The sequence below is a fragment of the Scomber japonicus genome, chromosome 2, assembly GCF_027409825.1.
Source record: "Scomber japonicus isolate fScoJap1 chromosome 2, fScoJap1.pri, whole genome shotgun sequence".
NCBI classification, from domain to species: domain Eukaryota; kingdom Metazoa; phylum Chordata; class Actinopteri; order Scombriformes; family Scombridae; genus Scomber; species Scomber japonicus.
Genome location: NC_070579.1, coordinates 20,660,437 through 20,672,794, shown reverse-complemented (window position 1 = coordinate 20,672,794; position 12,358 = coordinate 20,660,437). Strand labels below are relative to the sequence as shown.

The following is a 12,358-nucleotide window of genomic DNA, read 5'->3' as shown; positions in this document are numbered from 1 at the left end:
TTTCATCTTTTTTTTCTCCCTCATCCTCTTTCACTTTCACACATCTTTCTCTTTGTCTCTTTGCCCTCCTCCCCTGTGTCTTTGCCACGGTTTACTAATTCTGCTCTGCTTTTACACGCCATTTCCTCATACTCCATATCTGTGTGTCTGCTTTCATCGCCGCCCTTCCTTCCCCTTCTAATGCTCTTGCTCTCTCTCTCTCTCCTCCAGATAATGACAGAGCGAAAGAATGCCAAAGCAATGGCAGGAGGCTCTCTCCAGGACAGAATGCAGGCAGGACTAGATCTCCCTTTGCAAGGTAGGCTTCATACATACAGCATTTACGACAAAGTGTGTGTGTATGTGTATGTGTGTGTGTGTGTGTGTGAGAGAGTTGTCATGCATTAATTAACACATAAGTAATATTTTTTGTGGGTGGCTGCTGACATTCAAAGTTGTCATTTGTGAGAGCGCAGTATCTCAGAAAAAGCTGTGTTTTAAACACACAGCGTTGTCTTTGCTAAGATATACATGTCTCACTTTGAATAACTTTTGGCCTAAACAACAGTTCAGTTTTATTGGTTATTCGTCCAGTGCAAAAGCATAATGTGCCAGTGTTCATTATTTTAACTTAATTTGGAGAAGGGAGTTCAATTTTTAAGTTAAGATTGAAGTAAATTTATTTGTATAGCACTTTTCATATATTTATATAACTGCCAGCCCAGTGCCAGTAAAAGTTTATCAGAGTCATGGGTACCTTTTTTTTAAACATGCTGTTTACTATTGTAATGGCATTCATCCATCATACTCATTCTATTATCGAGTTTATCACTGCATGCATGCACAGTTGTGAAGATTTCTTTCGTGCCATTATGTCTCGCTGTTGCCCATCTCAGAGCTGCATCTCTGGTATATCAGAAAGGCTTGACCTCAGGTTGAGCATAGCTCATCGGGTAGAGCACCCGCCCCATGTGTTGAGGCTACAGTCCTCGCTGCAGGTGACCCCGGTTCGTATCCCGCACCGAGCGGTCTTATCCTGCATGTCATTCCCCTCTCTCTGCCTCCTGTTTCCTGTCTATCTCTACTAACCTGTCCATTAAAAAGGCAAAAAGCCCAAAAAATATACTTTAAAAAAAGAAAGGCTTGACCTGAGATTTGCTCCCAATTTTTCTTCAGCATGTGATGCAGTCACTTTTGAAGAAAGCACCTTGTCAGAATGGTCTACTTTTGTCCCATGTAGCAAGTGTCTACATAATGCCCTCCAGCTTCGATGCCCACTGTGCTGCCATTGTCCTGAGCTGAGGGATAGATCACAACCTATGGGCTGTGTGTGCCTTCTGTGCTCACCTGTGCAGAGTTACAGGGGTGAGCGGACGTCTTTGCGGCACTGAAAGTGGAAGGTGATGGAGATGGCTGCTGGTCTGACCGTGTGGGTTTCACGGTTGAAAAAGCACTGAACATTTTTGACCAACGCAGCCCGGGAGGTGTGCATGATGCTGGGCACGAGTCTGATGACTCAGCTCCCTCAAACGCTGGCACTAATTGTGATGGTATCCTCAAGAGAGAGTGCAGCTCTCCACACAGTAAAGTGTAAAACACCTGTCTCTGCTGGGTTTTGCAATAAACTGGCAAAAGAGCTCTCACCCCCCATCCTAGTCAATACCTGGAAATATCTGGATATCTATGTGGTTTCCACATAAACTGTCTGAAGTTGTCTGCACTGCTGAAAGAGCTCAAACATTTCAAAACAAATTGACAATAGTGTTGTATATAAATAGCCAGGGCAATGTTCACTCAGCTCAGCTTCTGGAAATGGCCAGAAGTCTCGTGCTGTGGTCCCACAGGAACCTGTGCTCCATCACAGATCAGACAGAACCCCATTTACATCCGAGGAAAACAGAACCAAGCCATTGACCTGATGTCATGCATAGGTCGAGAGGAATGAGAGGAGGCTGTTCAAATGTTGTGGGAAAGGTTTGCGTTAAAAAATCTGTTCACCTCAAAACAAGATGTGCACTATGGCTCTCCATAAGCTCACAAGATGTTCCTACACCTCTCCCCCGGTCACCCTGATTCCTAGCCGTCTAGTATGCATTCAGGAGGAGAGTATAACAGCCATTCTGGTGGTCTCAGAACGCATGAGCATGTTATGGTTCCTGACTGTCATACAGCGGCTATCAGGGAAGCCATGGCAACGTGCTGCATCAAGCTGAAACTTGCTCTCACAGCTTGACTTCTCAATCCTACACTTCCCACTGATAGCTCAGTGGTTAAGGGCCTGGCCCCTGAACAGGAGCGTTTTGGAGAGATTAGGATTTTTCCCTGCAGTGGTACACACAATCTAGGGGCTACAGGCCCCTTCTACTATGGCCTGTTATCTAGGGAAATGGTCTGCTTTTAAGCACTGGTGTGTGGACCAGGGCTCAGATCCCATATTGTGCCCTCTGTCCCATGTGTTAACCTTCCTCCAGCTGCTAGTAGATAGAAATCTGGCATCTAAGGTTGAAACATATGCTGCAGCCATTTCATCCTGGCATGAAGGCTAAGAAAATAATTCTGTTCTTGCACACCTGCTGGTTAAGCGCTTCTTAAAAGGAGTCAGAATACAGACCTGTCATGTGCTCCTTGACTCTGCAGTGGGATTTACTCCTGGTGTTACATGCTTTGGGTGGACCCCCTTTCAAGTCACTTCTGCAAATCTCTCTGAAGTAACTGTCATTAAAGACAGCACTTCTCTTCACTATGACTTCAGCAAAAAGAATAAGGCTACGTTCACACCGCAGTTAAGTAACCTGAATCTGATTTCTTCGCTCAAATGTGACCCATATCTGATTTGTTTCTGACAATGTGAACAGCACAAGTAGCATTGAATCTGACATTTCTAAATCCGATTCAGGCCACTTTCAAATGTGGTACTGAATCGGATACATATCAGATTTTTTTAAAATCGACCGCAATCTGAACAGTCAGGTCACATTTAATGGGGCTTTCACGTTATTCTGGAGCAACACACAGCAACACACACCTAATGCTCCGCATAAAGACATCATTAAAGTATTGATTTTCTTTCTCCTCTTCCTCCTTTTAATATCACCCACTCACAAATGTGCTGGCTGCCACCACACACTGTTTTTAACGTTAGACCATAATTGAGACTACCAGTAACTTCACCGGCTGTTGCCGTTGCCATGTTTGCTTCCGTAAACACCGTTCTGTGCGTGACGTCATTAATGATCAACTGAGCATGCGGGTCACTTCAGGAGGCCACAGTGGACAGACTGAAACGGACTTTAGGTTTTATTTACTTGAGTCGACTCCAACTGCTCACTGCCGTAAGTGCAACAGAATCCAGCAGTAAGAGAAACGGTACAAGCAATTTATTAAACAACCATTAAACAAGCAGATCATGAACTTAAATATGACGTCTTCGACTTCCAGCAGTCAACTCCTGCTCCCCTCACATCCACAGATGATATATTTTACAGTTATATGGAGCTCATTATGCTTATTGTGAACTGTTAAGAATGAGCTTGAAACAGACATTCACTGTCTGTAACCATTCAGTGAAATTACTTTACCCGTATCTTGTAGACTTAAGGCTGACACCGACCTGCCCCTCCTCTCTACCAGCAGCATCTACAGCAGTCTCTAACCAGCAGCTGTAGAATGAGGGCAGAGGAGAAAATGAATGATGCCACAGAGTTGCTAACCAGTTTATTATTGACTTTATTATCAAGGTCATCCATACTCGCTGACTCAACACAAAACTGATCCAAAATGTGCCTACTTTTATATTTTCATATTTATGTAATATATCGACATACCATATCCATAACTAAAGGAAAACAACCATGTCTCAAGGGAGCTTCACTGTGGCACACATTATGTATACAATGAATAAATCACCAAAATTATGGAGACATTTTTTTTTTTGGCTGCTGGACCAATAAAAATATACAAGGGGCCAGTAAAACTCTGATACACTGGCCAAATGGACCAGCGGGGAAAATGTTACATCGGACACTGACAGGCCAATTAGTGTCATTACTAACTGTCCAGCCTGCTGCTGACAGCCTGTCAAATCTAACAGCTGTATTGTCTGTCTCTGTTTAAAACCATAAAACTGACATGAATGTTTCAAACACAAGGTGAAAAGTGAACATATGATTATTGTCTACTTAGTACACCGTTGGTCAGTCAACAAATCTGTTTGTTTTGACATATAAATATAATAGAAGCCAGTGACATTAATGTGAATATCCAGTTCTTGGGGAACCATCTGTCAGTTGTTTACATAAATGTTAAATCAGTGTTTATCTAAAGACATATTAAATGAGTGTGGTGGCTTCTCCCCAGCAGAGTTTCCCACACCAAAGACAGAACTGGTTCAGAAGTTTCAGGTGCTCTATCTTGGGATGTTACCTGTGGCCAGACCAATAGGTAAGTTTGACACCTACACTGTAATTGCATGCAAGATACATGATTGAAGTTAATGTTGATTGTGTAACTTCAAGCGTAATTTAATTTGTAGCCCTCTCCTCTCCAGGCATGGACATACTGAATGGAGCCATAGACAGTCTGATTGGTTCTTCCAACAGAGAAGACTGGACTCCAGTAGCCCTCAACGTGGCTGATGCTACAGTCACCATCAGCAAGGAGAAGGTCTCACATCCCTGCTGTTTCTCAAACCCGTGTTATTTATGGAGCTTATTGCACGCAGTCTGCCAAATAAAATTCACTGACTTAAGTTAAAGGCTGTGAATTTATAATAGTGTTAAAATTTCTCTTTAGTCACGTAATGTCACTTTATTTGATGTCAGATAAGGCAACAAGATGAGTGGACAAACAGTAGCCAGAAGTAGACATTACCCAAACTAAATACTGTATGTACAGTGGGGAGAACAAGTATTTGATACCTCTACATGCTTTGTAATTGGGAAAACCTGCAAAATCGCCAGTGTAACAAATACTTGTCCCCCCCCACTGTATACATGTATACATGACTACTGATTTTGAGTCATCTTACAGTGATTAGTGAAGATTGTGATGCACCTGCCATTTATTTCCATCAGCCATCACAAATGTTTGAAGTTCTTCGATGACATTGATGTGTGAAACTACTAAAAGGATGGAAAACATTTAACTTGCTGCAGATTGAACAGACTTTATTGGCATTGTCAGCTAAAAAAAGTAGAAAGCTGCTTCCCAGAGCAATAAATCTCTGTGTAACATCTGACTACACTCGACCAGTGAAGATTACAAAATGTACAGGATTTTTGTATTCGAATTTTAACAGCAAGGCAACTTAAGCCCAGGTTTTATTTTGCTATGTATGTCAATGTATTTAACTGCATAGATCAAAAATGTTGAATGATTGCATTTTCCCTCAATAATGTTTCATTAATGTATATATTTAATTGTATGTACTGTACATTGTCTGTAACAAATGAATGTTTCTTACCAGGATGAAGGGGAGGTGCTGGTGGAGTGTCGAGTTCGTTTCCTGTCGTTCATGGGCGTTGGGCATGACGTGCACACATTTGCCTTCATCATGGACGCTGGTGGCCATCGCTTTGACTGTCACGTCTTCTGGTGTGATCCCAATGCTGGGAATGTGTCAGAGGCTGTACAGGCAGCTTGTATGGTGAGTCACTGAGTACTAATAGAGAAGTCTGGGCAAGAGCTGACAACACGACCAAAATACTCTGAGCCAACTCTGACTAGGTTTAAAAATAAAGAAATGTAACAACAGTGCACAGTGATGCATGCGGAAATTACAAATTACAGTTGAAGTGTAGTGTGGAGTTGTTAATGAAACTGGGGGTACTGTGTTTGTAGTTTTAATTTAACCATGAATACTAATAGAATTTGGAATTTGTTTAGTAGAAATAAAGAGCTTTGGTCTTTAGACTGATGGGAAATATAAAGTAAACAAGTCTACACTCATTCTGCGCAGAAAGACATCAAGTGTCTTTTAATATTTCTTGTATTCAGCTAATCCAAAAAGTTGCTCTCCTCAGAAAATTACAAAATGATTGAGCATAAAACACAAATGATTTTCTATTATTTATAGCCAGCTGGTGTCGAATTAAAATCACTGTATTGAGCCTTGTTTAAAGGTTTCCCTTATTCTTAAACATTCAGGACAGAACCTTTACATATAAATGAGTTCACACAATAATGATTAAGTCTATCACTGCCAGATAAATCTCTCTGTATTTCACAGTTTACTGGAGTTTTTAATTTGGTGTCATGTTTGGAATTCCTGTGCTGGCTGGATGAATACATATTCTGTAGGCAGTAGGGCTGTCACTTTTCTCAAAAATCAAGTTCAAACGAACACCAAATGTCACACTATTTGTTTAATAGTATTTGTTTAAAATTTAGAGCGCCCACTGCTGGATGAGATGGCAAACAACAAAATAAAAACAAATGTTTTAATGTGCTACGGGTAATATTTTAGTATTTGAATGGTTAATTATAGTTCCAATATGATTGTTTCACATCATGTTAAAACGAATATTCGAATATCGGATAAAAAGTGACAGCCCTAATAAGCAGGCATGGCATTTGAACTAAAGATGTCCACCAGCAGAGCTAGCTAACCTGTGGTTAGCTCTCTGCTAACTTGAATGTGGGAAAAATAATTTAATCATGTGTCTCTTCTAAATGTTATCGAATGACTGCAAAATTAGTCATTTCGTGGGGGTTATGTGGCACCCAAAATTATTTTCCCACCTGTTTACAGCTGTAACAGTAGTGATAGAGTAGGCTATAGCAGAGCCTACAATGTAAGCACCTGCCAACAGTGTTTTTGTAATTACTGTCACTGCCAGAAGGGAAAGATAAAAGTGCCAAATTTAAGCCAAGTTCATCCTCTTAAAGTAGAGAGAGGCATAGGCATTTAGAGCCTCTCTTTGAGTGATCCATGGAGGGTAGTTTTGGTTCGGTTTTTCACTCTTGACTGATTGGTGTTTTAGAAGACACCTTAAGATAAAATACTGGGTATATTCAGCATCAGTTGCCTCATATACATTTTCTGTTTAACTTTAAGTTTTAATGTTTTCAACTGGATCCCACTTTGTTTATTACTCTGCAGGAGAACAACAAGATATCTGCATGATATTAGTAACTACCGTAGTACAGCTATAATAGCTTTAGAGAATTTTTATTTAGCATAATCACAGTTATAATACAGTTTCTGTTATAATGCAGCCTATTAGTGTTACTTGTCTTCCTCTGCCTCCTCTCATCTGTGTGTGAGTCACAAGATTAGTCGACTGCTGGCTGTGCTATTGATCACACATCACAACTTTGGATATATGGACACAAGGGTACACACACACACTTATACACACTTACACATACTAAAACTGATTCACAACGGCAAGAGTCATCAGTCATTACTATTGATCACAGCTTTGACCCTGCGCCTTTTCCTCCTCTCTGTCTCACACACAGACACCTCCACAGCTAGGTACTAAGCAGCTGTAAGTAGAGGTGGACTGATAGTGGTCTTTTAAAGGTTGATATACTTTAACGATAGTTTTGAGCAGAAAAAATTAAACACTGTGGGAAATTAACAATCTTTAACTTTATTAGAAACTGGAAAACGAAATAAAACCTGTTCATCCTCCTAAAATCAGGACGAAGCTACTAACCCTGTATAGGTGTGGTATGTTAGGATTTTATCTTTATACAAACTCTTGTCAGTTTTTTATCATTATTAAATAATTTGAATCATCAAATCATCATTAAAAAAAGAATGAATTCAGAACAGGATTACAAGGAATTTATGTTTTAAATTGAACTAAATACCATTTTTAAAGCAGTAATTTTCACAACAGCTAAGTCACTATATAAACTCAATAATATCTCGCTGGAAACAAATCTAAAATGTCAGTAAAATAAGTATTTCTGACATCAGAATACTGAGTGAAAGAAAGAACACAGACATCCTCTGTACTCCTCCCTCTGCTGCTGATGTGATTCACTGCCTGCAGGTACTGCTGGTAGAGAGAGGAGGGGCTGCTTTGTATCAGCCAGCAGCTCAGTTTACAAGAATTTGCCGAATTTTAAGATTGTGACAAACTAAGCTTAACAGTTTGACTACATCGCTTACCTTTAGCTAGTTTATATCAATTCTCTATGACTTTAATAACCTTGACTTTGTGTGGACCTTCCATGCAAAATGGCGATGAATGTCTTTGCATGCCATCGGCCACTATTGCAACCAAGTTCTGCCAATACCGTTAGTTTCCAAAATGTCCTATTGGCCAAACCAATTATTTATAATATCTCTCTCTCTCTCTCTCTCTCTCTCTCTCTCTCTCTCTCTCTCTCTCTCTCTCTCTCTCTCTCTCTCTCTCTTCTCGCTCTCTCTCTCAGCTGCGGTACCAGAAGTGTTTGGTGGCTCGACCTCCCTCCCAGAAGGCCTGTGGCTCGTCGCCCCCTGGTGACTCTGTGTCCCGTCGGGTTTCAACCAGCGTAAAGAAGGGCGTCCTGTCCCTCATTGACACCCTCAAACAGAAGAGACCCGTCACAGAGTTGCCGCAGTAACCACGGTTAAGCACTACCAACTTGACTCCCTGCCATAACCCCCAGTCACCATGGTAACTAGTCGCATCGCTGCCAAAATGTGTCGCTACCACAGACCCCTGTAACCATGGAAACACACTAAAGCCCCAGGGTTTGGGAAATCCTGTCATGATATTTTGCCTTCTGGAGCAAATTGGAATTTCACCTCAAGAGTTTATGTGCTCTTAAGCAGCAATTCAAGTCTGTTTCCTCAAAATAACTGAGCTGGATAACAACTAATCCCATACCGTGAAGGAACAACCACCAGAAACACCTCAATGGTGGTAATGTACATAGAAGTAATTCACACACCCCTCCCCCTTCAGCAAAGAAGAAGCAAGGAAAGAGACCAACAGCCGAAGAACAAATAAGTAGGAAGTGCTCCTTCAAGCACAGCACGTGTGATGAGTGAGCTCATTACCTCCCAAACTGCTGATCTCTCCATGCTCTTGTTGTATTTTTGTCTGTGCCTGTGCTGCCAGCATGACCTTGCACACCTGGCCAAACCCCCTCGTCATTCACCTGGTTGTCCTGTTTGTCTGTAGTGACTTAATCCCCCTCTGTCCCTCTTATCCACGGTAGACTGTTGCATCAAGTGAAAGGAAGGAAGGAAGGAAGGAAGGAAGGAGTTATGAAAGCCATGGTGTCTGATGTTCATATCTGTGTGTAACCAATTGAAGAAATAAGGAAGCTACCGCAGGATAAGAGATCTGGGCATTGACGTCTACAGCACACTGTTCGACTGATCCTGCATGAACTTTTTATATAAAGGTGACACATTCTAGACAATATCGATACACTGCTGCTGCTTTCAGAGACTGAAGGGATGAGAAATCAGAAGCCACATTGTTTTTTCCTGTCTTAGCTCTTTGTTTCTCGTCAACTGTGCAAGAATCAGCCAGACCGGCCGGGATGGTTAAAACGAGCGGTGACCTTTCACCCGAAACATCCTTCATGTGCTTCCTGTTTACGTCTTGTTTTTACTCTTGTGTTATCCCTCGGAAATGACGATAGCCATAATGGAGGATGAGACACGGGGATGGGACGGAGTGAGACTCCGTCACTTGTTAGCTCCCTTGCTCTCTGGTGACCAGTACTCACTGCTGCTCCAAACACAGGAGACATTAGCATGCTGCTGCTCTTTGATACCCATGCTGGAGGAAATTTGACTGATGATTCCTTTAAATCCCACCTCAGTATCAATCCTCTGAGACTTCATGTCCATTAATAAAAGGGTCCTGGAGACAGTACAAAGCCCAGAGGATAAGGAAGAAGAAGAAGACTGGAGGAATGTGTTTTTATACCTGGGTATGGTTGGGATGATTTTTTTCAGAGCTATGATTTGAACTATGAGGACGTGAGAAGGAAAAAGACTGATTTCATCTCCAGACTCGACTGTTTTTTAAGAGGAAAAAACCAACCGTGACATGTTGACTCAAACTAACAGGACTTTCCTGGGCTGCTGTCTATCTCTCTCCAGGGTTCTGTTCACTTGAATGCGCCTTTTCTGTTTTTTCCATTGCCTACTTACTTACAGTAATGTAAGTCTGTTTTCATCAGTGCCACAACATCACAAGCTTTTGTCTGTTTTTTATTATTTATTCTCACAAAAATCTCAATTCAACGCTGCTAGCTCCTTATTATGCTATATCCGACTAGACTGGATATATAATGGTAATTAAGTCCTTTATCGCAACTTAAGTCATCAATATGTCTCAGACAGTAATCTTGGATGTAGGACAGCACATAAATACATCTGACCGTTCTCTTATCTCTGCCCCCAAGCAGGAATCATCCAATCATAGTTAAGTAACTCTAACCAATCACAGTGTTTGAAAGAGTTTGGCCGTTAGTATATTTGTTTTCTTTTTTCTTTTTACAAAACCAAAAAAATAAAAGAGTAAGGGAATAATAAAACAGTTTATCTGCTCCAACAGAAGCTGTAAACTGCATGCCTGGCTAACGAGCTGACTGCTACAGTAATAATCCATTGCCAAAGGCAAGAAGCATGTCATACACTAACTGCATGATGTTGTGGGGTTACAGGTTACAAATGGGATCCACAATACTAGTATATCAGTTAACAACAGGGCTGCAACTAATGATTTTTTCATCATCGATTAATCTGCTGATTATTTTCTTGATTAATCAATTAGTTGTTTGGTCCATAAAATGTCAGAAAATGGTGAAAAATGATGATCACCTAGAGCCGCAGGTAGAGTCTTCAAGTGTGTTGTATTGTCCTGACCCACAATCCATGACATAAAAATATTCAGTTTACTGACATAGAGGACTAAAGAAACCAGAAAATATTCACATTTGATGAGCTTGAATGAGAGAAGTTGAATGTTTGCTTCTTAAAAAATAATAATTATTAAAAATAGTTGGCGATTAATCATTGCAGCTCTAGTTAATCATAGCAGCTCTGTATTTCTGTTTATTGGGGAAGTTTACACTTACTTAACTAATTTCAGCTTTACCAACTTGTCAGTTCTGTTTACAGTCAATCATAACCACTACGTTGCTTATCAAATGTTTTTTTTCTATAGAAAGCATCCAAACCATCCAACAGTAAAGTTATAACTTTTATTATTAGTGCTATACAACACTGCAGTGCACAATCATCTGCTGCTGCTCTGTTGAGCACAGGATGCTGACTCTTTGCTTCAGACTTGTAGTCTTAGCTTAAATTTTTAGTTTCAATCTTTTAGCACAGTACCATAAATGTATCTATCGTACATATTGAAGAAGCTTTATAGAGTTCTTATTTTTAAATGAATGACCTGGAAACATTAAAAAATGAGAAAAAGCAGAGTTTTAGTCTTTATCATTAGCTTCAACAGATAGCGACAGTGATCATTTTGGCCATAGACTGTACGACAGAATTGACAGTTGCTGGTGAGAAATGAGAAGCTGGTTTTGTCTACCTCCGTCTTAAATGAAGAAGACCCCCTTCAGACATGTAAAAAGATTTTTTTAAACTCTGCTTGGAACAATGATATGAGCATCATATGGTGAAAATCTTTAAAACCACATCTGCTCTGTAAATTGCATGCTGGACCACAATTGGCTCCAAACTAGTTCTGTTGTCATAAATCGTGCACCCCCCCCAAAAAAAACAAAAAACAAAAACGCAGAGAAACTTTCCACTTACAGCAGATGAATGTGAAAACATCCTTCTCGTGGCAAACTTTGAAAACAGATTTTTGACTGGAGGTGGACTTTAATATTTTCAAGTGATAAATCTGCTGCTGTTATCGTATGGCATGTATTTTATGTATAAACGAAGGCTTGACAAGCATAGCAACAGTAACTAAGGGGGGCGGGACTTAGAGAACAGTCATTTATTTCGTCTGTAGGTGTTTTTTTGCCCGTTACAGATTTTAAAGTTACAGTATCACAAACAGGTTGCAGGAACTAGGAGTGTTATTGAGATTATGTGGAGAAAATTCAGCCACATCACTTTTTTTGTCACAAGGATGTCGAAATGTGAATGAGATGGCTAATTTGTGTGTACATAATATCCATTCAATGTAACATTTGGCATTAATCATTGTTATAAGCTATCGTTTCATTTTGAATGTCTTCTAGTTAGGGACCGAGCCGAAAGGCAAGAGGGCGAGGACTCTAGAGGAGTCCTGCCCTTGCCTGGAGGCAGGGACCCTATTGTTTTCTATTATTTTCTGTAATGAAATGCCTTTTTTTGAGTGCTCACCAAATGGCCAAAGTGTAAAATATTGATATACATTGTTGTAGATAAGAAAACTACGAGAGCAAATAATGAAAAAAGGAGAGGTGATTG

At 40.5% G+C, this 12,358-nt stretch overlaps 1 protein-coding gene across 4 annotated transcripts in view; it reads left to right on the top strand.

The window, feature by feature from the left end:
- Positions 1–9,162, top strand: part of apbb2b (amyloid beta (A4) precursor protein-binding, family B, member 2b) — a 35,009-nt gene extending 25,847 nt beyond the window's left edge. The window contains exons 13-17 of one of the 4 annotated variants that reach the window (XM_053334359.1): positions 211–298; positions 4,339–4,419; positions 4,526–4,641; positions 5,444–5,623; positions 8,368–9,162. In XM_053334359.1, the coding sequence (XP_053190334.1) occupies positions 211–298; positions 4,339–4,419; positions 4,526–4,641; positions 5,444–5,623; positions 8,368–8,538 (636 nt within the window). In that variant the 3' untranslated portion in view covers positions 8,539–9,162. Of the gene's footprint in view, positions 1–210; positions 299–4,335; positions 4,420–4,510; positions 4,642–5,443; positions 5,624–8,367 lie in introns of all 4 variants that reach the window. The other 3 variants (XM_053334343.1, XM_053334351.1, XM_053334334.1) reach the window with 3 other exon arrangements.
- The last annotated feature ends 3,196 nt before the right edge of the window (positions 9,163–12,358 follow it).